The sequence below is a fragment of the Bufo bufo genome, chromosome 3, assembly GCF_905171765.1.
Source record: "Bufo bufo chromosome 3, aBufBuf1.1, whole genome shotgun sequence".
Taxonomy (NCBI): Eukaryota; Metazoa; Chordata; class Amphibia; order Anura; family Bufonidae; genus Bufo; species Bufo bufo.
The window spans coordinates 30510050-30537756 of NC_053391.1; the positions used below are offsets into that span (position 1 = coordinate 30510050).

General features: G+C 43.3%; 1 protein-coding gene across 2 annotated transcripts in view; it reads left to right on the top strand.

The window, feature by feature from the left end:
- The first annotated feature begins 1035 nt into the window (after positions 1–1035).
- Positions 1036–27707, top strand: part of PDZK1 (PDZ domain containing 1) — a 42426-nt gene continuing 15754 nt past the window's right edge. The window contains exons 1-5 of one of the 2 annotated variants that reach the window (XM_040423009.1): positions 1036–1117; positions 2433–2644; positions 4540–4741; positions 5362–5498; positions 6588–6783. In XM_040423009.1, coding sequence (XP_040278943.1) covers positions 2435–2644; positions 4540–4741; positions 5362–5498; positions 6588–6783 — 745 coding nt within the window. In that variant the 5' untranslated portion in view covers positions 1036–1117; positions 2433–2434. Of the gene's footprint in view, positions 1118–1285; positions 1308–2432; positions 2645–4539; positions 4742–5361; positions 5499–6587; positions 6784–27707 lie in introns of those variants that run through there. The other variant, XM_040423010.1, reaches the window with a different exon arrangement.

Sequence of the window (27707 nt, forward strand, 5' to 3'; positions counted from 1 at the left end):
TCATTATCCTGTACCCCAAGTGTCAGTGTCACTATCCTGTACCCCAAGTGTCAGCGTCATTATCCTGTACCCCGAGTGTCAGTGTCATTATCCTGTACCCCGAGTGTCAGTGTCATTATCCTGAACCCCGAGTGTCAGTGTGTCATTATCCTGTCCCCAAAGTGTCAGCGTCATTATCCTGTATCCCAAGTGTCAGTGTCATTATTCTGTACCCCAAGTGTCAGCGTCATTATCCTGTATCCCAAGTGTCAGTGTCATTATCCTGTACCCCGAGTGTCAGTGTCATTATCCTGTACCCCAAGTGTCAGTGTCATTATCCTGTCCCCAAAGTGTCAGCGTCATTATCCTGTATCCCAAGTATCAGTGTCATTATTCTGTACCCCAAGTGTCAGCGTCATTATCCTGTATCCCAAGTGTCAGTGTCATCATCCTGTACCCCAAGTGTCAGTGTCATTATCCTGTCCCCAAAGTGTCAGTGTCATTATCCTGTACCCCAAGTGTCAGTGTCATTATCCTGTACCCCAAGTGTTAGTGTCATTATCCTGTACCCCAAGTGTCAGTGTCATTATCCTGTACCCCGAGTGTCAGTGTCATTATCCTGTACCCCAAGTGTCAGTGTCATTATCCTGTACCCCAAGTGTCAGTGTCATTATCCTGTACCCCAAGTGTCAGTGTCATTATCCTGTACCCCAAGTGTCAGTGTCATTATCCTGTACCCCAAGTGTTATCCTGTACCCCAAGTGTCATAGTGGACTCATTGGCCTTGGCATATACTAGAATAAACGTGTTTTGCGTGCGCTTCACCAGGAGGGGTTTTTAGGAGGAGCCCCTCACGCCGGAGCCGGCCCGACTCTGCTCCCAGCATTGCAGGTTGTAATTATTTACATTTTTTTACGCTGTATTATATATTTTCTTTAGATTTTTCTGTCCTGCGCTGAAAGCAGAAGTGGTAGGCTGGAGATAAAGCTCCTGGTTATCCACTAATGCAGAGTTAAATAGATCATCTTTTAATTCAACCTTTGCCCAACCAAAGTCCAGCTGATCAGTGCCAAGTCGAGGCAAGACCTTATCCTCAGCGAGAGGACAGCGAGCCTACCTCCCCAGCCACATCTGACAGGTAAGTCTCCCTACATGTGTGTGTGGACAGAATATATACTGATTTGCGGCCATATATATAGGACTTTATAGAGGAGGACAATCTGCACCAGCCATTCTGCTGCTGCTCAGGCTGTGGAAACGTCTCTGTCCTACATACAGGCAGAAGAACATTTATGTTCTTCATGGATTTTGGGATGTTTTTTTGGATGGTAAAGACTTCTCTATTGCTTTTTCATGTCCTACCTCAATAGAAAACTTCAGACAAACCTAAAAGAATTACCTTTTGATTGAAATTATAGGGGTATCCCCACCTTATTAGATAGATATGGGTCCCACCTCCTGGACCTGCACCTATCTCCTGTCCCAGCTGGTAAGGAGGCAATAACATCCAGGAGAATGAATGGACAGATGTCCGCACATGTCCTATGCTCTCTCCATTATCTTCTATGGGAGTCATAGAAACGGCCAAGCATGGTACGCAGCCTCCTATCCATTCATTTGAGACCTTGACAGGGTGGTTGCCTCATCAGTTGGGTTTAGGGTCAGGAAACCTCCATTCTGGATATGGATTAAGGTCCCAAAGCTCAGGCACTTATTGTATGATATATCCAGTAGATATGCCATATATGTCTAAGGTTGGAACATCCCTTTAAGAACTCCCACCCCATATCACATTAAGAGAAGTCCAGGAAGCTGAGATACAGAGTACTATTTGGCGGGGTCCTGCTGACAGCAAAAAATAGCAAAAATTTGGCAGCGCCCTCTGAATACAGCCCAAGTGTATTATGACCTATGGACTCTGTGTAACCAGGTGGACTGAAAAGGGATGGAAACCATCGGGGGCTACAAAAGCGGCAATTTTGGTTTTATCGAGAGGGCAGGATAGGACCTCTCTAGATGTAATGATGGTCATACTGGTTACAACTAAGTCTATTGCTTGAAAAAAGAGAATGACCATAAGGCTTCATGCACACGACTGTATGTATTTTGTGGTCCACAAATTGTGGATCTGGAAAATACGGAAACTGGCCAAGTTGCATCCGCATTTTGTGGCCAAGTATAGGAGATCCTCTATCTTTTTGCAGAACTGACTTATGAATGCAGAGAGCACAGGTTCATCCATGTGTGTGTATTCCGCAAAAAGTTAGAAAATGTCCATAAAATGTGGGTCAGCACACAGACCGCATTCATATTCTGCAGATCTGTGATCTGTTGACCGCAAAATTGATACGGTCGTATGCCTGAGGCCTTAGACTTATACTTGCTTTCTCCTGGATGCCCCCGATGCCCCCAGTCCATAATCACCATACAATATGTTATATCTTCTGCCGCAGACATGGACCTGAACGCCAAGGCCCGTGAATGCTCAATAACCAAGCAGGATGGAAAAGGCTATGGATTTTTCTTACGCATTGAGAAGGATGTGCCTGGTCACCTCATCCGGTCGGTGGAAAGTGGAAGCTCCGCAGATAAAGCTGGGTTAAAAGATGGAGACCGCGTCCTGAAGGTCAATGGGGTCAATGTGGATGACACAGAACATACTAAGGTACCAGAGACTTTTCTTGACTTTATTTTTTAAATGTTCTTTATTGAATTATATAAACTTAACCAAACCATTATAACCAGTACAACCAGTACAACCTTAGCTTTTTCACTCCCTTGTCCATTCTCATCAAGGATCCAGTTGCTCTTTACTTTCTCCCTACAAATCACAGGTGATTGCATAAGCTTTTTCCATGTACATCAGATTTGTTACTGACAGCCTTTCCCTTTTCCAGTTCATGAGTTAACAAACTCATTTAAAGCTATGGATCAACCCTATTGAACAAGTCATATTGCCTTGCAGGGTTGATCCTGCCGATTAAAATGATACCTGTCTTGTGAAAATCAGTTGTGGCGTTCCTGATAAAAAATACTTTTATTCTGTGAGCAAAGTTGGCCTCAGTTCACCAAGGGGAGGAGTCTAACCACTGAATGCAACTCTGCTGGCCACACCCCTCACTGCTCTGTAGATCTCATGTACGTAAATAGTAAAAGTCTTTTTTCTCAGGAACGTCACAACCGAATTTCACAAGACAGGTATCATTTTAATCAGCAGGATCAACACTATCAGACAGTATGATGGGTTTAATAGTGTTGATCCTGCTGACAGGTGCCCTTTTAAGGTTCCATTGTCTGTGGGTGATAGGATAAATCCCATAAACATAGTTGTTCTACCCTAGACTTTTTGTGTAATAGTCCAATTTAGTTGGGGGAGAAGATATTATTGGAGAGCCTGGTAAGGGAACTAATTTGGAGAGGCAAGAAGGCAAATATTCATGGGAGGGACAAGATGGAGGTTTGGCAATACCATATTTTAGGTCGTATTTCTGGGCAGGACAACTGAAATAAATGGTGAGGTGGAGACAATTTGATTCCATATATGATGAAGAGCACTAGGTGGTGCCTCTCTATTTTCTGTAGGTGTTGAGGCGTGGTCAGTTAAAAAAAAAAATAAAGATTTAAAAAAAATTTCACTTGTAGAACTTTTGTTTCATTTATGGGTGAAGGTTAAAAAAGTCCTTCAGATGGCAGGCGAGTCATTTTTAATGTTAAAATGAGGACAACTTTTGGGGAAAGACATGGATTGAACTATTTCACCATTTTTTTTTTTATGGAGACACTTTAAGGGATTTTACATTTTTTGTTAAAGAATATGGGGCATCACAAAATGCCTATGATAGATACTTCCATGCATGATGAGATGATCTTCATTGTATAAGGGCTCATGCACACGACCGTACTGGCTCAGTAGTGCCCGTGCTGCGGACCACAAATGGCGGTGCACCGGTCATGTGCACTCCGTTTGCGGATACAGACCCATTGACCTGAATGGGTCCGTGATCTGAAACATACGCAACGTGTTCTATCTTTTTGTGGTGCAGAGGCACGGATCGGAAGCCTACAGAAGTGCTTTGTGGTGCTTCCGTGGACTTCTGATCCGCTCCTCCGCTCTGCAAAAGATAAGTGAGGTCCTATCTTCGGTCGTATGTTGAGTAATGTTTTTTTGTGTGAGAAATCTCTAAGCAGTACCAAGAGTCCTTTGGAATTGGCGGTGGTCTGAGATTGCGAATATCACCAGAGGGTTCTCCTTAATTGAACCCATGGCACATGTGTTGCTGTGAATCCGTGGCTGCAAATAATAAGCCCCACCCCCCTTAAAGATTAATTTTAAAAGCGCTTTAGACGTTTCTTAACCTATAACATTGAGTGGTGTTGCTTTTCTTACTTTACGTTGTTTCATGTTTTTTTTTCCTCCAGTCGCATCCAAAGCGACATCTGAATTCTGCCGCTTGCACGTTAGATTCAGAATGGTGCTTTGAATGTGACTAGAGAATAAGTAGCCCAACATGGCGGCAAGCCTGGAAGTTTCATGAATGTGGTCTTCTTGGCCATTCGCAGGTGGTGGAGATGATTCAGGCCAGTGGGACGTCGGTGACTCTGTTGGTTCTGGATGAAGTTTCTTATTTAAATTCCAAGAAAAATCAAGAGAATCTGTCCGAGAATAAAGCACCTCCGGGGAAAGCTGTGTCACCAAAGCCAAGACTTTGCTATTTGGCGAAAGACAAAGGTTCTTTTGGATTCTCCTTGAAGACACAAAAAGGTAAGGAGTCAAAAAATGCCCCGCCTTAAAGGGGTCATCCAGGATTTGTAAAAAATTATTGCTTTCTTTCAAAAACAGTGCCACCCATGTGTACAGGTTATGTCCGGTATTGCGGTTCATCTTATTCAAGTGAATGGAGCTACAATACTAGACATAAGGCATTAGGTGGGACCTAAAACTAGTCTCACTACTGGGCCTATATCGGTGCCACTGAATGCAAACAGTGAAAGTTTCTATTCAGTGACAGAAAGAAGAGACCTTGAAATTCATGAGTTAGCTGTGTCCTTCCTTCAGAGGGGCACAGCTCGTTACATTGTTTCAGAGCTGCCGATTAGTTTCCCATGATTTTCAGATTCTGTGTGTAGATGGCCATGTTTCCATTCATTGACAGCAATGAGAGATCTTGCAATTGATGAGAAGCTATGCCCTGCCTTCAGAGGGGCACAGCTCGTTACATTGTTTCAGAGCTGCCGATTAGTTTCCCGTGATTTTCAGATTCTGTGTGTAGATGACCATGTTTCCATTCATTGACAGCAAGCTGAAGTCTTGAAAATAGTGAGGCACTAAGCTTTATTGATGAAATTGGCGCATTTTTTTTCTCACAAAATCTCGGCCTTTAGGGACTAAGGGATTTTACCTGGATGCGCTGGCTGCTGATGGCGTGGCGGTTAAAGCCGGTGTCAAACAAGGAGACCGTATCATTGAAGTAAATGGCAAGAATGCCGAATTTCTCAGCTATGATGATCTAGTCAAGCAGGTGAGATCATATCCACATGCAGTACCCCAGCGAGGCACTGCAAAGGGTTAACTAGCGTGACCCAATGATTGCCGGGTTAAATGTTCAGAACTATTGGTGTCATACTTGTCTTTCTATGCATGATGTACATTCATAGCAGTGTATGGGCAACATTGGGTTAAGAATGCTTAGGTTACCAGGGTGATGGACTGGGTACATCCCCTGGTTAGTGAGTTTGAGTTTAGCAGAGCACCACTCCTACCATAAACTCATCTGTGACAACAACCGGCCAGGTTATTCACTCCATCATCCACCCCTAACATGAAGGGCGCCCCATCTAACAACAGACCGGAGCCCCAACTTCAGGGAAGGAAGAAAGAGTGTGCCCTCCAGTTACTACACAGCCCCAGGCAGAGCCAGAGGAAGAGATTGCCACTGGGAAATATGAGCACTACTACCACTAGCATATTCACTACTGCTCCCATCTTCCTCACAGCAACTCCCCTGCAAGCTCATTGCACATGACGGTAACTACTGGCTGTGCCGAAGTGGCAGTGGCTTCTGGGCCCGGCCCTGGTATCTGATGGTACCCATCACTAGACACTAACGAATGACACACTATGGGGCCTGACACTGCTGTAACACAGTAATAGTCCTTGCCTGCTGGCTCCACTAGGGGGAGCCCACTGAATACAGATTTTTACAGCTCACTTTGAGCTTAAGGGGGTTCTCTGCCGACAAAAAAACCCATACACATTTGTATTAAAAGGCAGGTATCGAACCCATTTCAGATGCGTTCATGCAGTCCCATAAGTTTGTAGTTTGTTTTGAAAGCTGTGATGATTCGGCGTGACTCATTGGGGGACCTAGCAGGGGGTGATACCTGCAGCTTTGAAAATAACAGCATATTAGGAAGTTACATAATGTCTCACTTGAACACGAATACACAAGATTTTTTTTATTTCTTTAAATAATACATGGTATCCTCAGGATGTTATCCAGACAATGAATGCTTCCATTTACTCACAGCAAGCAGAGATCTTGAATATTAAAGTATGAAATGTATTAGGAAGTTGCACTGATTTATGCCATCTTCCATGTTTCCCTTAGGTGAAGGAGTCCGGGGATTCTGTCATGTTCCTGGTTGTCGATAAAGAAACCAGTGATTATTACCACAAAGAAAAGAAAAAAATCACAGCGCAGGAGGCGACCCCACATCTGCTGCCCAGCCCGCCGCGCACCGTGGATCTGGAAAAGGCGGCTGACGGCTATGGCTTTTTTCTGAGGCAGGAGAAAAATCGTAAAGGTAATGTCCACAACCCAAGTACTTGTATTCCCCATGAGTATGTTATTCTTCCTGGAACTATATTACTAAATTGATAACTCGACCATACTATATTCTACCATGATCATCAACTCTGGATGGGGTCCTAATACTGTCCGCTCACAGTTCCTGGGCAACCCTACTCAGTCCTCCTGATTCTGACAGTCCATGCCACCTCAGGTTTCTTTTTCTTTTTTTTTATAAAAAAAAAAGCTGCAAAGGTTTTCTTTGGTTCTGTATTCTTGGTATCTGTCCTAGCTTGTCCTCTGCCCGGCCTGACTTACTGCTTGTTTACTGAACTCTGCCCTGACCCCTGTCCATCAATGTCTTCTGCCTGCTGGGGTCATCTGCTGAGTTCTCATTAGCTGCTGCGAATGTTAACTTCTCCCGGGGTAGCAACCTGGGGATTTCCTCTAGGATAGTCCAGATCGCCGAATAGGTGGTTAATGGTGAATAACAAGGATTCCTCTAGACTCTGTTCCCAGCTTAGCCCAAAGCCAAATTCTTAGCGACCCAGTGGATTTGTGTCATTGCAGTAGGTGTTTGTAAATTTGATGTTTCCCAGGATGTGTCCACACTGACTGGACAATTTCACAGCGCAAATGGACACACACCCATGACAAGGGGAATGGAAACACCCAGTTGTCAATTTGCTTATTTATTTTAGGAGGAATAACAGAGGTAAACGAACCAGAGTTTCGAATATAAGATCCTGGTCCTCCCTATATGAAGAATCTAGGATCTAAAGTTATCTAAAACTGTTATCGTGTGTGAGGATCTCATCAAACATCTCCCCATATCTTGGCTTCTTAGACTCAAGTCACTGTGACATGGTGACTAGGAATATATTGGGGTTTACGACTATGGGTTTTACATTCCCTGATGGTCTAGGACAGTGAAAGGGTCAATAATAAATGTGGGTTACTCCTGGGAGCCTCATCCTCAGGTGGCCCCAATTGCCCAATTCGCCATCCCATAACACTGTCCATGAATCACACACAGAGCATCTCCCTTATTCTTTCACAAAAATCTGATTAATACAGCAGTAGGAGATACAAAATTGAGTTTCAGTTTTACCAATTATCCTTACCTCACCTTGACTGTTGGGTTATTTCCAGTCAAGTTGTAAATAATCTGAGATGGACTGGTTGCTAAGAATTGATAACTCTGTTTGCTTAAATTTGGATCTTAAAGGGGCCAAACACCTTGGCAGGAATCACATCACATCATCCCCTATTACAGCCGGTAGTAGTAATCAGATTTTCCTAAAAATAGATTTGAAGAACCTCTTCAAAGAAGAAATGTAATGTCAAAAAATTACATTGGTGGAATTTATGAGTTCAAACCAACATTTATTTCCAGAATAAAGGGGCTGCAGCTTTCTACTTGGAGCCTAAACCCTATTTGTCCCTGCCCAGAGATTCCCATCACTGGAAATCACTGACATTCTAAACAAAGTTCAAAACAGCTTTGGCGTCAGTTTTGGACATTGGTGGGCCAGGAGTTCCAGTGATCTTCTGATATACATTTATAATATCACAAGTTCTAACCTTAATGAAGCTTTTAGCACGAGCTTGTCGCCAGGTGTAAAAGGAAATCTATCTTTATCTTATGCACAGGAGCCACGTGCCAATGACCTGTGCAGAGTTCAAAATTGATTTTTATTTATTTTTAAACCCTGACTCGGCAGATGAAAGAAAAATTCTAGTGACCACCAGATCTGTGAGGTCTTTGCATAACAGTATCTCATATCTCAGTTTCCTGGGACCAAATGAGTGTGACACAAGGAGAACACTGGGGTTAGTTGCAGCTACCCTACAATTTTTTCGATTCTGAGTGTTAGTGATAGTAACTGAGGTACAGTAGTGTTGCATGTGCAATGGCCGCCTCCCCCTAGGACCCTTTAACCCCTTAAGGACTCAGCCCTATTTCACCTTAAGGACTTGGCCATTTTTTGCAAATCTGACCAGTGTCACTTTAAGTGCTGATAACTTTAAAACGCTTTGACTTACCCAGGCCGTTCTGAGATTGTTTTTTCGTCACATATTGTACTTCATGACACTGCTAAAATTGGGTCAAAAAAGTTAATTTTTTCCATAAAAAAATACCAAATTGACAAAATATTTGGAAAAATTAGCAAATTTCAAAGTTTCAGTTTCTCTACTTCTGTAATACCCCCAAAAATTGTGATGACTTTACATTCCCCATATGTCTACTTCATGTTTGTATCATTTTGGGAATGATATGTTATTTTTTGGGGATGTTACATAGCTTAGAAGTTTATAAGCAAATTTCGAAATTTCCACGAAATTTTCCAAATCCCACTTTTTATGGACCAGTTCAGGTCTGAAGTCACTTTGTGAGGCTTACGTAATAGAAACCATCCAAAAATGACCCCATTCTAGAAACTACACCCCTCAAGGTATTCAAAACTGATTTTAAAAACTTTGTTAACCCTTTAGGTCTTCCACAAGACTTCATGGCAAATGGACATAAAATGTAGTAATTTCAATTTTTTGGAAAATTTTTCAATATAATCAATTTTTTCCAGGAAAAAAGCAAGGGTTAACTGCCAAACAAAACTCAATATGGGTTGCCCTGATTCTGTAGTTTGCATAAACACCCCATATGTGGTCGTAAACTACTGTTTGGCCAAATGGGAGGACATAGAAGGAGGGGAACTCCATATGTTTTTTGCAAGGCAGATTTTGCAGGACTGGTTTTGTTTATACCATGTCCCATTTCAAGCCCCCCGTTGCACCCCTAGAATAGAAATTCCAAAAATGTGACTCCATCTAAGAAAGTACACCCCTCAAGGTATTCAAAACTGGGTTTACAAACTTTGTTAACCATTTAGGTGTTCCACAAGAGTTATTGGCAGATAGAGAAACAATTTAGAAATTTCTATTTTTTGGAAATTTTTCAATTTTAACCAATTTTTTCCAGTAATAAAGTAAGGGTTAACTGCCAAACAAAACTCAATATGGGTTGCCCTGATTCTTTAGTTTGCAAAAACACCCCATATGTGGTCCTAAACTACTGTTTGGCCAAACGGGAGGACATAGAAAGAGGGGAATGCCATATGGGTTTTGGAAGGCAGATTTTGCAGGACTGGTTTTGTTTATACCATGTCCCATTTCAAGCCCCCCCCCCTTGCACTCCTAGAATAGAAATTCCAAAAAAGTGACTCCATCTAAGAAAGTACACCCCTCAAGGTATTCAAAACTTGGTTTACAAACTTTGTTAACCCTTTATGTGTTCCACAAGAGTTAATGGCAGATGGAGAAACAATTTTGGAATTTCTATTTTTTGGAAAATTTTCCATTTTAACCCTTACTTTATTACTGGAAAAAATGGGTTAACAGCCAAACAAAACTAAATATGGGTTGCCCTGATTCTGTAGTTTGCAGAAACACCCCATACGTGGTCGTAAACTACTATTTGGCTAAACGGCAGGACATAGAAGAAGGGGAACGCCATATGATTTTTGGAAGGCAGATTTTGCTGGACTGGTTTATTTACACCATGTATCCTTTCAAGCCCCCTGATGCACCCCTAGAGTAGAAACTCCATAAAAGTGACCCCATCTAGGAAACTACGGGATAAGGTGGTTGTTGTTTTGGGACTATTCTAGGGGTAAATATGATTTTTGGTTGCTCTATATTACACTTTTTTGAGGCAAGGTAACAAAAAATTTCAATTCTAAAATTGTTTCGACATTCGCTATTTAGTTTTGTGGAACACTTAAAGGGTTAACAAAGTTTGTAAAGTAACTTTTGAATACCTTGAGGGGTGTAGTTTCTTAGATGGGGTCACTTTTTTTGGAGTTTCTAGTCTAGGGTACATCAGGGGGGGCTTCAAATGGGACATGGTGTAAAAAAAAACAGTCCATCAAAATCTGCCTTCCAGAAACCATATGGCGTTCCCTTCATTTTATGCCCTGCCGTGCGGCTATATAGCCATTTACGACCACATATGGGGTGTTTCTGCAAACTACAGAATCAGGGCAATAAATATTTAGTTTTGTTTGGCTGTTAACTCTTGCTTTATTACCGGAAAAAAAGGATTCAAATGGAAATTTTGCCCAAAAATTGGTGTTTGGCACCGTTTTTATTTTATATTTTTAACGCTGTTCATCCGAGGGGTTTGATCAAATGTTATTTTTATAGGGAAGATTCTTACGGACGCGGCGATACCCAATATGTCTACATTTAAAAATTTATTTCGATTCTACACTATATTATCATTTTAGGAACCCCAAAAAAAAATTTTTGTATCTCCTGGGAGCTACAGTTTTTTTTTTTTAGTTGGGCGACTATCTAATGTAGGGGCTCATTTTTTGCAGGATGAGATGGCGGTTTTATTGGCACTAATTGGGGGTGCATATGACATTTTGATCGCTCGCTATTACATTTTTGTGATTGTAGGTGACAAAAAATGACTTTTTTTTACACGTTTTTATTATTTTTAACGCTGTTCATCCGAGGGGTTTGATCAAATGTTATTTTTATAGAGAAGATTTTTACGGACGCGGCGATGCCCAATATGTATGGCTCTCAGACTTTGTAGACACTAAGCAGGCATCCTCAAACTGCGGCCCTCCAGATGTTGTAAAACTACAATTCCCACCATGCCCTGCTGATGGCTGTAGGTTGTCTGGGCATGCTGGGAGTTATAGTTTTACAACATCTGGAGGGCCGCAGTTTGAGGATGCCTGCTTAGTGTCTCCAAAGTCTGAGAGCCATACATATTGGGCATCGCCGCGTCCGTAAAAATCTTCTCTATAAAAATAACATTTAACCCAACCCCCCGGATGAAAAAAAATAAATGTTTCCATGTCTCCAAAGTCTGAGAGCCATAGTTTTTTATGTTCTCTAGTGGACTGTTGGGGATTATAAAAATGTAGTACTCCATGGAAGTGTGATACTCCCTGAAGCAATCGATAACGCAGAGGCCCGGATGACCACATTGAGTGGTGGTGTCCTTCCGTATCACCCTCTTGTGACACACTCTGCATCTTTTTTGGGTTCGTCCCTTCTTTCCAGTATGGGGGACCACACCTGGAAAATGTTGGCCAGGGACGATCCGGGCGCCTCCAATTCCCGAGGTACTCAGGCCTGCTCTTTCCCGGTCTGAAAAGATCAGGTCCTTGAGGACTGCCTCATAGAATTGGAGGAATGTCCCTGTGCTGCCAGTGCTTCGGGATAGTACAAAAGAGTTGTACAAGGGAACCTGTACCAAGTAGACCGCAACTTTTTTGAACCATGCCCCGGTTTTGCGCATGGCATTATATGGCTTGAGGACTTGATCAGAGAGATTAACTCCTCCCATATACCGATTGTAGTCGACGATACAATCGGGCTTGAGGACCGTTGCCGCAGTACCTCGCACAGGGACAGGGGTGGTGCTGTTACCGTGGATTGTGGACAGTACAAGGACATCCCTCTTGTCCTTATACCTGACCAGCAACAGGTTTCCACTGGTAAGGGCACGGGTCTCACCCCTGGGGATAGGTACCTGGAGGGGGTGGGCAGGGAGGCCGCGTTGATTTTTCCGCACGGTCCCACAAGCGAACGTGGATCTGGCGGCAAGGGACCTGAACAAGGGAATGCTAGTATAAAAGTTATCCACGTACAAGTGGTAACCCTTATCTAGCAGTGGGTACATAAGGTCCCACACGAGTTTCCCGCTAACATCCAGAGTGGGGGGACATTCTGGGGGTTGAATACGGGAATCTCGCCACTCGTACACACAAAATTTGTAAGTGTACCCTGAGGCACTCTCACAAATTTTGTACAGCTTCACGCCATACCTCGCCCGCTTAGTGGGAATGTATTGGCGGAAACTGAGTCTCCCCTTGAAAGCAACGAGAGACTCATCAATCGCGACCTCCCTTCCAGGTACGTAGTCCTGCTGAAATGTGGCCCCAAAGTGATCGATGACCGGCCGTATCTTATACAGCCGGTCATAGGCAGGATCACCTCGGGGGGGACATGCTGCATTATCTGAATAATGCAGACATTTCCGGATGGCCTCAAACCGGGGACATGTCATGACCATACTGTTGAGTGGGGTCTGGTAGAGGACGTCCCCACTCCAGTATTGCCTGACACTGGGTTTTTGCACCAGACCTATGTGCAGCACGAGGCCCCAAAATGTCCTCATCTCGGCTGCACTGAACGGCGTCCTGCCACCGGGTCTAGCCAAAAAGGAGCCCGGGTGCTGAGCAACGAACTGTTGGGCGTACAGGTTCATCTGCTCCACCATCAGATTCACAAATGGGTCAATTTCAGTAAACCCCACTGTGGGAATCTGGATTCCTGGATTGGCAACAAAATCCGGAATAAGTGGCAGGGGGGTCTAGGGTCTCAAAGCAAAAAAAAGTTTAGATAAAGTTAATTTTTTTTCCCTAAATAACTTTTCCCTTCTATCCCTGCCTAACGGTGCCTCTCCCTCACTGACCCTAACCTACCTGGAGGGTGATGGGTGCAGGAGGGTGATGGGTGCCGATTGGGGGATCGCAGGAACCTGGTGAGGACGGTGCTGCAGGGTGCAGGTGCTGAACAGGAAAAGGAGGGGAGAGAGGAGCGCTGGAAGTTTGAATCTCGCGCCTCTCTCCCCTGCACCAATCAGCACCCTGGACAGCAGGCATCAGCACCATGGCCAGCACTGCCTCTCCAAATGTCCGTACTGTGATTGGTGTGTAATCACACCACCGATCACAGTCTTTTTCCGGTTCATCGGGTCACCGGAGACCCGAATGGACCGGAAACGCAGCAGACCGCAGGTCTGAATTGACCTGCGGTTTTCTGCGATCGCCGATACGGGGGGGGGGGGGTCACATGACTCCCCCTGGCGTTGTGACAGGATGCCGGCTGAATGATTAACCACGCGGCGCCGCAATCGCATTTTAAACCCATGACGTACCGGTACGTCATGGGTCCTTAAGGACTCGGGAAACATGCCGTACCGGTACGTCATGCGTCCCTAAGGGGTTAAGATGTGACCCAGACATAGGAAATTCTGAGTGGTATCTTGCGGCCTAAAATGTCCATTTCTGTCACAGTGCTCCTACCTGGATACGGCTGGACCCCAGGCTTTGGTTCCGAAGCAAACAAATAGGGGGGAATAATTGAGGGATAAAATAATAACTTGAGTTCAGACCTTAAGATGCAGTTGAAAAGCAGCTTTACTTTCTCCAAAACGGTTTACAGACTTTGTCTTGGTCCCAGCAGACTTTAGCATTAAAACTCTGGCAGGCAAACTCATCTCTGCTACATCTGTTGCTCTCTGGCTCTGCTGTACTGACAGGCTGACTGTATAACTTTGCTTCTTCTTGCATGCCGCAACTTCTCTTCTGTACGTTCTGTCCCTAGAATAGGCCAGGGAACTTTCCTCCTGGCTCCTGAGGCTTTAAGCTGTGGCCTTCATGACCAGCAGAGCTGATGGTGCTCTGGATGGCTTGGCTTGCTTTTGCTTGGGCACGTCCAGCAGAGACGTGCCCAGCACACCCTCCCTTGGCAGGGGGTAAGCTAGACTAACTCTCACTGGTCTCCACCCTTCCTGCAGGAAGTGGGACTTGCCCACTTCTCTCCAGGGGGGTTAGAATGGAATGGAAAGTTCCATTCTATCTAAGTACAGCTCTGCCGTGTTTGCTGCCACCTGCTGTGAACCAGGTACATTACATATGAACATAACAGTTACAAACATTAGAAATGCACATTGTATAGGATCTGAATAAAATACATAAGATGATACTTTTTTTTAGCCCATTAGAGATAGTAGCAGGGTGCAGAAGTGGTAATGCCACTCTAGGGCGTTACATTCCCCCTTACTTAAAACAAGCCGCCCTAGGCTTGTGCTTAGGATGTGCTCTAAGGGTACCAAGGAAAAGTTAAGTTGCTGCATAAGATTATTTTCCTTTTTTTTTTTTACTGTTTAGAAATTTTAATTTATGGCGTCACGCACACAGCCATGTACATTTTTTGGTCTGCAAAAAGCAAGCCTGCAAAATATGGATACCTTCCATGTACCGTCCGGATTGTTCTTACGCCCATTAATAAGGACAAAAAAAGGACATGTTCTATAATTTGCGGAATGGAAAAACTAACACTGAATTTGTGGTGCTTTGAACGAGTCCTCTCTTTTATGGAGAAGGCTGTTAAGAAAAATATAATGTATTAGAGATATTTTTATTAGGAAAAATTCTATAGTATTTGGGTCCCCTGATTTATTTATTTTTCATTACTTTTTATATTTTTTAATAGAGTACAAAACAATTATTGCTTTCACATACAAGTAGCAATCAACAATTATTATCACTTTTACTTCCCCTTAACCAACTAAATCCCCACCCTAGCCTCCCTCCCCTTGCGATGCGTCTCCAATCCCTCTATCAACCCAATCATGAGGGAAAAAAATAAAAAAAAGGAAAGAAAGAAACACTATAAAAGTAGGAAGAATAAGGCCCCTTGCAGACGAGCGTGTCCGGATGCGTTGCGGATGCATTTAGTGAAAACTGCGCGATTTCTCAAGCAAGTTCATTCAGTTTTGTTTGCAATCGAATTCAGTTTTTATTGCGTTGGTGAAATGTGCATTAATGCGTTTTTCACGCTCGTGATAAAAAACTGAATGTTAACAAACACTATCTCTTAGTAACCATCAGTGATAAATGCATCACATCCGCACTTTCTTGCGGATGCGATGCGTTTTTCACGCATCCCCATTCACTTCTATGGGGCCTGCGTTGCGTGAAAATCGCAGAATATAGAATATGCTGCGATTTTCTCGCAATGCACAAGTGATGCGTGAAAAACAACACTCATGTGCACAGACCCATTGAAATGAATGGGTCCAGATTCTGTGCGGGCGCAATACGTTCGCATCACGCATTGCACCCGTGCGGAATACTCGCTCGTGTGAAAGGGGCCTAAGCGAGGGACTGGAGGCAAGGAAGGTTAAAACCTCCAAGCCTCCCATATCTCAATATTTCTTTGCTTATATAATATATTTTCATATTTTTTAACCTTGTTAACCAGATTTACCCATCAATTGACATTTGGAGTGTTACATGAAAAAACCAAACTCTGGTAATCAAGAGTCTCGCCAAAAACATTATTCTGGTTAGGAGAATATTTTTATATTTACAACAATTCACTCAGTAGATAACATTCTACAGTAAATTGGACCATCAGTTTCAATTTCTGGATAATAAAATTATTCATCGCATTCCAGTATTCCTTAAGTTCTGTGAAAGACAATAGCATATGTAAGTGATCAGCCCCAGGTGCATCACACCGTGGACAATTAGAACTCTCTCTTAATCGACATTTATTTACCCATTTCGGGGTGACATAAACTCTGTGCAAAATGTTAAATTGAACCAGTACATGATTAAAATTGTGAGATATTAAACTTAAATTAGCAAAAATATTTCCCCAACCATCTAATTGAATCCTTGGACAATCAACACCCCAAGCCCTGGTGAAATAGAATTAATATATAGTACCTTAAGTAAAGATTTATACAATTGGGTAATCTTGACCCTCTGGTCCAAATTCCCCAACAAAACATTCAAAAATGTAGAAGTGTCTATCTCCAATAGGGATTTTTCCTTTACGGTAGAAAGTGCCGAACATATCTGAAAATATCTAAACCAAGGTAAATGACCCATATTCTCACTCTGTGCAAACTCTGCGATCGGAAGTATTTCTCCATTCCTCACCACCTGTGCAACATATAAAATATTACTCTTTTGCCAATAATGGTCTTCTCCAGCTAATTTATCCAAAACCTGTAGATGATAATTATGCCAAAGAGGAGTTCACTGAAGAGATCCCCTTACTACCAACCATCTTCTTATGTTATCCCATGACTTAGAGAGTAACTTTCTAGCCTCTCCATAATCCTGTCGGACATTAATTAGCTGCCCAGATTCCAATAGTGTAAATATATTGTAATAAGGAGATCTCATCACAAAACTCTTGCAGAGTGGATTTTTCTCCCAATGATAGTATAACCATAACTGGCCGGCAATGAAATAGCCCTTCAAATAGGGAAGGTTCAACCCTTCCTGTTCCAGTGGCCTATATAGATATTTTAATTTAAGCCTTAACCGCTTTCTTCCCCACAACAAATCATTAATAATTCTCTCGATTAATTTAAAGAAACATGTCCTCAATCCATATGGGTGAATTCCTAAGGATATAAAGGAGTTGGGGTAGAATTACTATCTTCACCAAAGATATCCTGTCAGCTCTGGATAAAGTAGGTCGGAGCTATATCGGAATTTTAGACCTTAATTTGCTTATCAATGGGGTCAAATTAAGTTGTAGAAAGTCTTTAATCTTTAGGGACATCATAATACCCAAATTTTTTAATGAGTCAGAGACTTTCAACTAGCTGATCCTTCACTAGAAAGTTTGAAGCTGTCTACTGGCAAGAGAGTAGTTTTTGACCAGTTTATATCAAGGCCCAAAACCTCACCAAAGGAATTAACTATTTGAATAACTATTGGGAGTATTGTATTTGTATGATCAATAAAGAATAAAACATCATCCGCATATAAAGAAATGCGGTCATCAACCCCCAGTGTTCGAAAACCTTCAATCTTAGAGTCTTGCCTAACAGCCAAAGCTAGGGGCTCAATATATATATATATATATATATATATATATATATATATATATCAAATAGTAATGGAGAAAGCGGACATCCTTGATGGGTACCTCTATTCAAAGTAAATCTTGTTGTCAAAGCCCCATTGATAGTCAATCTCGCCATGGGAGAGTTATACAAAAGCTTAATCATGTTTATAAACCAATCTCCAAATACCATTTTCTACAAAACCCTCCAAAGGAATCTCCACTCCACCCTAGCAAAAGCCTTGGAAGCATCCAAGGACAGGATGGAGCGAGAGACCCCCCTGGGATACTGTATATTCTTAAATAGACGATGGAGATTAAAATGAGTACCTTTATTTGGAATAAATCCATTCTGATCTGGGTGTATAATTGATGGAATAACCTTAGAGAGCCTTGTATTCAGAATCCTTGAAAGAAGCTTTACGTCCGTGTTTAATAACGATATTGGTCTATATGAGCCCAAATCTAGTGGGTCATTACCTTTTTTCAATATTAGAATTATTACAGCTTCTGTCATTGATTCCGGCAAACTGCCATCTTCCAATGTGTCAGCAAATACTCTCAAAGGTCGAGGGAGGATAACCTCCCCATATTTACGATAAAATTCATAAGGAAACCCATCTAACCCGGAGGAAGAATTTGCCAAACAAGCTTTAATTGCGCCCTCTATCTCCTGCAAGGAGAAGTCCACTTCAAGCGATTCCCTTTGAATATCTGTGAGGGCTGAGAGAGAAATGGAGTCCAAATAGGCGCCCATCATTTCATCTGTAGATAGTATTATCTGCTTTGTACAATTCCGAAAAATGCTTCAGAAAGGTACCCTTTATAAGGTCTTGGTCCTCAATAATTATACCCTCTACAGAGTGAATATTAGGTTTCAGTTTTTTTTATCATGATTAGAAATGAGTTATAACCCTAGACAGAAATTTCCCTGGGCGACCTGCTTCAATAAAGTATTTTTGACCCTTAAAGAACAAGCTCTGCTGGGGCATTCTGCATAGCCTTTCTATTCTCTTCTGTCTTGTTGCTAGAAAACTCATTCATACCTTCCAACGCAGCTTCCTTTAAAGAACTATCCTTAATACCAAGCCCCTTTCTTAAGTTAGAAATATTACTAACAAAGAACCCCCTCATATAGGCCTTAAATGCATCCCACACCAGTTGGGTCTTTGCTGAATTATAATTAGTATCCCAAAAATACACAATTTCCTGTTTTATCAATTCATTGTTGTCCATTATCGAAATCCAGTAGGGGTTTAATCTAAATGGAGGTCTTACCCTACCTTTGTCATGGGCGATGCAGAGCTCAAGTGAAACGGGTACATGGTCCGAGATAGATCTGGCCTCATATTTCCTACTTTTTATATAACTCAAATATTTTTCATTCATTAAGGCCAGGTCTATCCTAGACATAGAGTTTCCGGATTTACTTACACAGGAATACGCTCTTTTTCCCTGCCCATGACATCCCCAAACATCCACAAAGCCCAATTCATGACAGAAACGTGCTAAAGGATACCCCTGGGGAGAGATATAAATATCTCCCCCCATGGAAATCCTATCTGTAGTAGGATTCATAATACAATTAAAGTCCCCATTGACTAACGAGGGGCATTCGGGCCATTGTTCCATAAATGTTAATAAACAATTAAGTACATATAAAGAAAAAGGCTAAAATACATAATCTTCCAACAAGTTTACCATAAAGAAAAACAAATCTTCCCTGCTTATCAACAGAGGATGCCCGGCAGACAAAATCAACCCCCTATAGATAAGGACTGTCACTCTAGAATAATTATTAAAAATGGAGTGATAAGTCTGCGCAGCCCATCCTCTGTCGAGCCGCAGGACAGTATCCCTAGTGGAGTGTGTCTCCACCAGGCAAACAATCGCTGGTAAATGTCTCCGCACCAGATCCAAAACCGCCTTTCTCTTTACTTTATCGCCCAGCCCCCGAACATTCCAAGTTTAGAATTCTGACCGACATCAAATCAGCCAAGAGGCTTCCAGAATATGGAACTTCTAAGAGGTCTCACACCCCATTTCCTCATACTAGATGCATCGCAACCCACCCCCCTAAGCCCCCCAAACCTCTTGATCCGCCACATTATGCTACAGATCTCTCAACTAAGACCACCCCCTCCCCCTATCCCGTCCTGCCGCACAGAAAAAGATATGAAGAAACTACTCAAATATTATTGCTACTGAGCCATTCTGAAACAAGCTCCGGAGTATCAAAAAAATGAGTTACACCATTTGAAATAATACGGAACTTAGCTGGATAAACAAATGAATACTTGATGTCTTTCTGCTGTAAACGTTTTTTAACCGCCGTATCTTCTTTTGGAGCTCCTTAGAAAAGTCAGGAAAAAAGGACAACTTATTCCCATTATATAAAATGGGATGAGACTCCATCGCCCTTCTCAAAATCATATCTCTATCCAGTAAGGTAAGTATTTTCACTAAAAGAGCCCGTGGCTGTCTTCCGGGAATTGGTATCGCCCCGGGTACTCGATGAGCCCTTTCCACCAAGAATAATGGAGAAAAATTATCTCTTCCAAGCTTCTCCAGGATCAAAGTCTGTATCATTTGAACAGGATCTTTTTCCTCTATGCCCTCAGGAAGCCCCAAAATTCTCACATTACATCTCCTTGATCTGTCCTCCAGATCTACAACATTTTTTAAAGCATATTAAGATCCATCTTCAGGGTGTGGGTTTCATTTTTAAGCATTTTAACTTCGTTTTGCAAAAATTCCACAGATTCTTCTATGGTGACAACTCTGTTGCGGATCTTTGAAACATCGTCCCTTATAAGAGCCACATCCGACTGGATTGTCCCCAGCTGCATTGAGATATCATGTATTAGCTCGCCGTTTTTTTTAACCGCAGCCAATATTTCTTTTAAAGGGAAAGATTCAACATTGGACGAATCACTTTCAGCGACCCTCTCTAACCCCTCAGTCTGGGAGTAATCGTCCAGTGTTTTTTCCACTGTAGGTCCAGCATTATTATTTTTCTTAAAATTTGAATCAGGAATCCCATTTTGCCCTGCTCTTGTATTGACCTTTGGAGATTTCAGAAACTGGAAAATTTTGCCAATTCCGTAGGTCTTTGGGCTGTTTTTAAGACAGAGTAGTCCGCTGAATGCCTATTTTGTTTAGGACCCATTATTTTTATTTTTTCTCTCTCTCCTTTATTTCCACTTATTCTTTTTCCTTGTTTTCCTTTTTTTTTTCTCTTATTCCTTTTCCACGTGCAGCAGTTAAATCGCCTCTCCCACAGGCAGCAGGCTCGGCAGCCACACAGGACCAGTCTAGGGCTCAGGGGCAGATCCAACAAACGGAGAAAGAGAGGTGCGATGCGGCATGGCAGGAGGGGAGGGGGGGGCATGACGCACCAACCTACGTCATCAGTTAAAGTGCTGCATGAGATTATTTTCTATTACTGACATACATAAACTGATATAGCAACAGCTACCACTAGGTTCCTGCCCGTATGTGTAGGGTGTCTATTCACAGTTTTCCCTCTCTCGGTAATAACCAGAGAACCAAAAGGTCTGCAAAAAGCGATCATTTCTGGCTTTCTTTTGAATATTGTGGCCACTAATACCAAAGAAAGTATGGGTGTGTTTTTACTCTGTAATCCCATCACTATGCAATGAAAGCCCGCAAACAGAAGGGTGGCTTCATCCTGTATTCCCTTCCAGCACCATGGTCTAATCATGCTTTACACTTCGTCATCTTGATGTCTGAACTGGTAGCTTTTACACATTTTTTTTCTAAGATGGTGCACAGTGCCTTAGGAACATATTTTTTTTAGCAGCGGGGTTACCCTTTACGATGTTAGACCTGCTTGTGACTTTACCACTTGGTCCTCCCTGTGTAGCAACAGCACATGATCCCAAAGACACATGAAATACTGGCTCCTTTCCCTCCCAAGTCTGTGGAGAGAACAAGGTTAAGGGCATATGCAAATCATACAATATAATGCCTAGACTTTCTGAACTAACACAAGGCGAAATAGGACCAAAAGTATGCAGTGTCCACAGAGGCAATGAGCAAAGATGCAAGGGTCGCTAACTATCTGGCTAACCATATAAAGTCCAAAGACTATTCAAAAAGTGCATAAGAGGTCACATTGTTGTACCCGTAACAGAGTCCATACAAATGGGCTAAAGTGCTTGAACGTTGCAGAACCTTAGAACTTGAATGCAAAAATATAGTGCAAAAAATGTCCCAATAGAAATGACCAAGAGCTCAGGTACGCCTTTGAGTCTATTCTTTGAGAGCTGGCTTGTAACGTTGCAAAACTGGAACATATAATGCAAAAAGGAAAAAATTAATTTGTAATTCACATGAGGTATGGCGCCAATGTGCACAACCTGGAGATAATTATTGGCTGATGGATGGAGTCTTGACAATCTGTGCTCTTCTGGGCAAGAGGTAAAACAGGACAACAAAATGGACAGTATTAGAACGAAGTTTTATGCGAATCGACTTCGGATGTTTCATCTGAAGTCGATTCGCTCATCCCTAATTATAACAGTAGCCTTTGGACCTCCTAAATCATCAGGCCTTGGAGAAACTCATACCCTTGCACTCCCTACAGCTTTACCCCGCACCATATTGCTGAACATTTAGCCATACGAGTTTCCAGTTCATGTATTTCAGTCCATGGAAGGTCCTAAAGGGGAAAATTATTGAGAAAGGGAGGAGAGTGAATTAAAAAAGGAAAGGATGGTGGTAGGCATCTTCTGGCATTTCCTGTTTCAGGATGGCACCAGGAAGTAAGCAATGGGCCACTCAGAGCCTTTTCCCAAAAATATTTCCCCACTGGACAATCCCTTAAATGGGTGGCAAGCTGACAATTAACTAGGTCGCTTATTTCCTAAGGGACTTCCTGAGATTGAGCCATGAGCAATCTGAATATAACGATGAAGCCTTCACCAGACTGGAACGTTGAAAAATTTTAAAATAACCCCATCGCTGCCTGAGATCACCAAGCAGTTTAAACCTAACCTTTTTTACTAACAGAGACCACCAGGGATTTTGAAATAATAATAAGTCTAATAATGGTGAGCAGTGGGCTTCATCGAAATGCGTTAACACTGTATTCAGGATCCATTTAACCACCTCCGGACCGCCTAACGCAGATTCGCGTTCCGGAGGTGGCAGCGCTGCGCACAGTCACGCATATACGCGTCATCTCGCGAGACGCGAGATTTCGCTCCAAGCCGGCCCGCGCATGCGCATCGCGGGCCGGCAAAAGTTAAAGAACAAGTTCGTCACCAGCCTGCCAGCAACGATCATTGGCTGGCAGGCTGGCGATTTTTAAAAAATCCAATCACAAGCCATATAACAGATCATATTAGTAAATATGATCTGTTATATGGCTTCTCTGCTCCTGTGCTGGTCCTTTTCGTCGGTTGGATCCAGCACAGGAGCAGACTGAACTGTGAGTAGCACCAACACTACACCTTAGCCCCAGATCACCCCCCTGCACCCCAATTAACCCTTTGATCACCCCTTTGATCGCCCCTGTCAATCACCAGTGAAAGGAAAAAAAGTGATCAGTGTAAACTGTCACTTTTTTTTTTTCACTAGTATTGGCTGTTAGGTTTTAGGGATAGTTTAGGCCCCTTGGTTAGGTAGTTAGCGTCAGTTAGCGCCCACCCCACCGCACCGCAGTCACTTTTATTCGCTGAATAGCGTATCGCTAATCAGCATTTGTACTTTTATAGTATCTGTAAGTGATCAAAACTGATCACGGTCAGATCTATAATAGTATTAGTGTCACTTTAGTTCGCCCTCCACCCAAAACGCAGTGTTTGCCCAATCAGGCCTGATCGGTCGCCCACACGTGCGTTCACCCACGCCCGCCCCACCGCAGTGACAAAAAATATATATTTTTTGATCACTGCACATTCATTTTACACGCACTGCGGCGATAAAAAAATCTGTTTTGATATTTTTTATCAACCGCAGCGGCCTCCGGTACTTCGCTAGCCTCCCCTTTGTAAGACAGGCTTGCTTTTTTTCTTGGGTAGTCTCAGGGAATACCCCTAAATTTAGTAGTCCAAAATGTCAAACAGGGGGTATTCTTCTGAAGAGGCCTACAGGATTCTGACCCAGTCGGATGAGGAGTGGGAACCCTCATCTGACGAATCTAGCGGGTCAGAATATGAACCTGTAGAAAGCAGTGGCTCTCTGACCCAAAGTTCGGACGAGGAGGTGGAGGTCCCTGGCAGCACCAGGCGTACCCGGCCCCATGTCGCTAGACCACAGGTTATGCAGGATCCGCTTCAAGAGCAGCAGAGTGGGGCTGTCGCTGCCGGATCACGTGGTGAGGCATACACCAGCAGCGCAGCCCTCCCTGGACCTAGTACCAGCACTGCCGTACAACATGGTGACGTGGCGAGCACCAGAAGGGCAGTTGAAGCTGGTACGGTGGCACGTGCACTAGTTACCCCGTCGCAGCCACCGCAAAGACAGGCCCGTAGAGCCCCTAGAATCCCTGAGGTGCTGGCAAACCCTGATTGGCAGTCACCAACTTCAGCCGCACCTGTAGTTCCCCCTTTCACCGCCCAGTCTGGAGTTCGGGTTGAGACGGCTCAAATCGGTTCGGCCCTGGGATTTTTTGAGCTGTTCTTGACTGCGGAGCTCTTGGACTTAGTCGTGGCAGAGACCAACCAGTATGCCACACAATTTATATCCGCCAACCCGGGAAGCTTTTATGCCCAGCCTTTCCGGTGGAAACCAGTCCAAGTTTCCGAAATTAAAATTTTTTTGGGCCTTCTCCTCAACATGGGCCTGACAAAAAAGCATGAATTGCGGTCATATTGGTCAACGCACCCGATTCATCACATGCCCATGTTCTCTGCTGCTATGTCCAGGGCACGATTTGAGGCCATCCTCCGTTTCCTGCATTTTAGCGACAACACCACCTCCCGTCCCAGAGGCCACCCAGCTTTTGACCGGCTCCACAAAATTCGGCCCCTCATAGACCATTTCAACCAGAAATTTGCAGATTTGTATACCCCCGAGCAAAACATCTGCGTAGACGAGTCCCTAATACATTTTACCGGGCGCCTTGGCTTCAAACAGTACATCCCAAGCAAGCGTGCCCGGTATGGGGTCAAATTGTATAAGCTCTGTGAAAGGGCCACAGGCTATACCCACAAATTTCGTGTCTATGAGGGAAAAGATCAGACCCTGGAGCCGGTCGGTTGCCCTACCTGGGGAGCAGTGGGAAGACAGTCTGGGACTTGGTGTCACCCTTATTCGGCAAGGGGTACCATCTTTATGTGGACAATTTTTACACAAGTGTGGCCCTCTTTAGGCATTTGTTTCTAGAACGGATTTGCGCCTGTGGCACCGCGCGAACTAGTCGCGTGGGCTTCCCCCAACGGCTTGTAACCACCCGTCTTGCAAGGGGGGAGAGGGCTGCTTTGTGTAACGAAGAACTGCTCGCGGTGAAATGGAGAGACAAGCGTGACGTTTACATGCTCTCCTCCATTCACGCAGACACGACAATCCAAATTGAGCGAGCAACCCGTGTCATTGAAAAGCCCCTCTGTGTCCACGACTATAATGCGCTCATGGGAGGGGTGGACTTCAATGACCAGATGTTGTCTCCGTATTTAGTTTCCCGCAGAACCAGACGCTGGTATAAGAAGGTGTCTGTATATTTAATTCAATTGGCGCTGTACAATAGTTTTGTTCTCTACAGTAAGGCTGGGAGAACACGATCTTTCCTCAAATTCCAGGAAGAGATCATCGAGAACCTCCTTTACCCAGGAGGTTCCGTGGCCCCATCCCCCAGTGTAGTTAGCCGTCTACACGAGCGACATTTCCCCAGTGTCGTTCCTGGTACCTCAACCCAACCGTCACCCCGAAAAAGATGTCGTGTCTGTAGCAGGAGTGGAATAAGGCGTGACACCCGCTATTTCTGTCCTGACTGTGCTGACCACCCTGCCCTATGCTATGGAGAGTGTTTCCGGAAGTACCACACACAGGTACACCTAGCATAGGGATTGCATCTCACAGGACAGGCACACAGGGCTATTAGGGCCCTTTTACTCTCAGCTGCTGCAAACCTCTCCTTTCACCTGGGATAAAGTGCATAACGTACTTCGCCACATCTTTGGGCGATTTGCGCTTTGCACATTGTCCCATGGGGAAGGAGAGGTTTGTTCTATAAAGGTAAAAAAAACTAAACAAAAAAAAAATTACCGGTAAGTAAAAAAGTTAAAAAAGTTTAAAAAAGTTAATATGTTCTGTTCTAAAGTTAATAAAGTTATTGCTTTGCGGCCTGGTTTTTTCTTTTTTGTTTTGTTTTTTTTACCTTCCAGGTGGACCAACCGATCGACCAGCTGCAGCACTGATGTGCATTCGGACAGAAGCATTGTGCTGCTGTCAGATTACACGCAAGTCGGTGTATGCGGCGCTGCAAGACGAGATTTCTCCTCTGCAGTAAAAGATATGTTTGCCGAGGCATATGAGCTGAGGAGGTGGCGGTGTTCATATACTTTGGCAAACACTTTGTATATATAAAAAAAAAAATCCCGGCAATGATTTATTCATCCACATCGATTGATGTGAATGGAGAAATCTGGTTTGCCAGGGCATACGAGCTGAAGTGGGTATGGATGTTGGGCGGAGCTCCTATGTCCTGGCAGACGCCTTTCCCCTCCTTTTTCTTTTTTTGGCAGAGATTTTTTCATCCACATTGATCGATGCGAATGAAGAAATCTGTGCCGTTCATTTTTTTCTTTCAGCCCAGAGGCTGAACGAAAAAAAAAAATCTCATTACCCGTATGCTCAATATAAGGAGAATAGCAGAAACTCCTAATGCTGGGCATACATGTAATGATTGCGGAGACCCTCAAATGCCAGGGCAGTACAAACACCCCACAAATAACACCATTTTGGAAAGAAGACACCCCAAGGTATTCGCTGAGGGGCATATTGAGTCCATGAAAGATTGAAATTTTTGTCCCAAGTTAGCGGAAAGGGAGACTTTGTGAGAACAAAATCCAAAAAATCAATTTCCGCTAACTTGTGCCAAAATTTTTTTTTTTCAATGAACTCGCCATGCCCCTCATTGAATACCTTGGGGTGTCTTCTTTCCAAAATGGGGTCACATGTGGGGTATTTATACTGCCCTGGCATTTTAGGGGCCCCAAAGCGTGAGAAGAAGTCTGGTATCCAAATGTCTAAAAATGCCCTCCTAAAAGGAATTTGGGCCCCTTTGCCCACCTAGGCTGCAAAAAAGTGTCACACATGTGGTATCTCCGTATTCAGCAGAAGTTGGGGAATATGTTTTGGGGTGTCATTTTACATATACCCATGCTGGGTGAGATAAATATCTTGGTCAAATGCCAACTTTGTATAAAAAAAATGGGAAAAGTTGTCTTTTGCCAAGATATTTCTCTCACCCAGCATGGGTATATGTAAAATGACACCCCAAAACACATTCCTTACCTTCTCCTGAGTACGGAGATACCAGATGTGTGACACTTTTTTGCAGCCTAGCTGGGCAAAGGGGCACACATTCCAAAGAGCACCTTTCAGATTTCACAGGTCATTTACCTACTTACCAGACATTAGGGCCCCTGGAAAATGCCAGGGCAGTATAACTGCCCCACAAGTGACCCCATTTTGGAAAGAAGACACCCCAAGGTATTCCGTGAGGGGCATGGCAAGTTCCTAGAATTTTTTATTTTTTGTCACAAGTTAGTGGAAAATGATGATTTTTTTTTTTTGATTTTTTTTTCATACAAAGTCTCCTATTCCACTAACTTGTGACAAAAAAAAAAAATTTCCATGAACTCACTATGCCCATCAGCGAATACCTTGGGGTCTCTTCTTTCCAAAATGGGGTCACTTGTGGGGTAGTTATACTGCCCTGGCATTCTAGGGGCCCAAATGTGTGGTAAGGAGTTTGAAATCAAATTCAGTAAAAAATGACCTGTGAAATCCGAAAGGTGCTCTTTGGAATATGGGCCCCTTTGCCCACCTAGGCTGCAAAAAAGTGTCACACATCTGGTATCTCCGTACTCAGGAGAAGGTGGGGAATGTGTTTTGGGGTGTCATTTTATATATACCCATGCTGGGTGAGAGAAATATCTTGGCAAAAGACAACTTTTCCCATTTTTTTATACAAAGTTGTCATTTGACCAAGATATTTATCTCACCCAGCATGGGTATATGTAAAAAGACACCCCAAAACACATTCCTCAACTTCTCCTGAGTACGGCAATA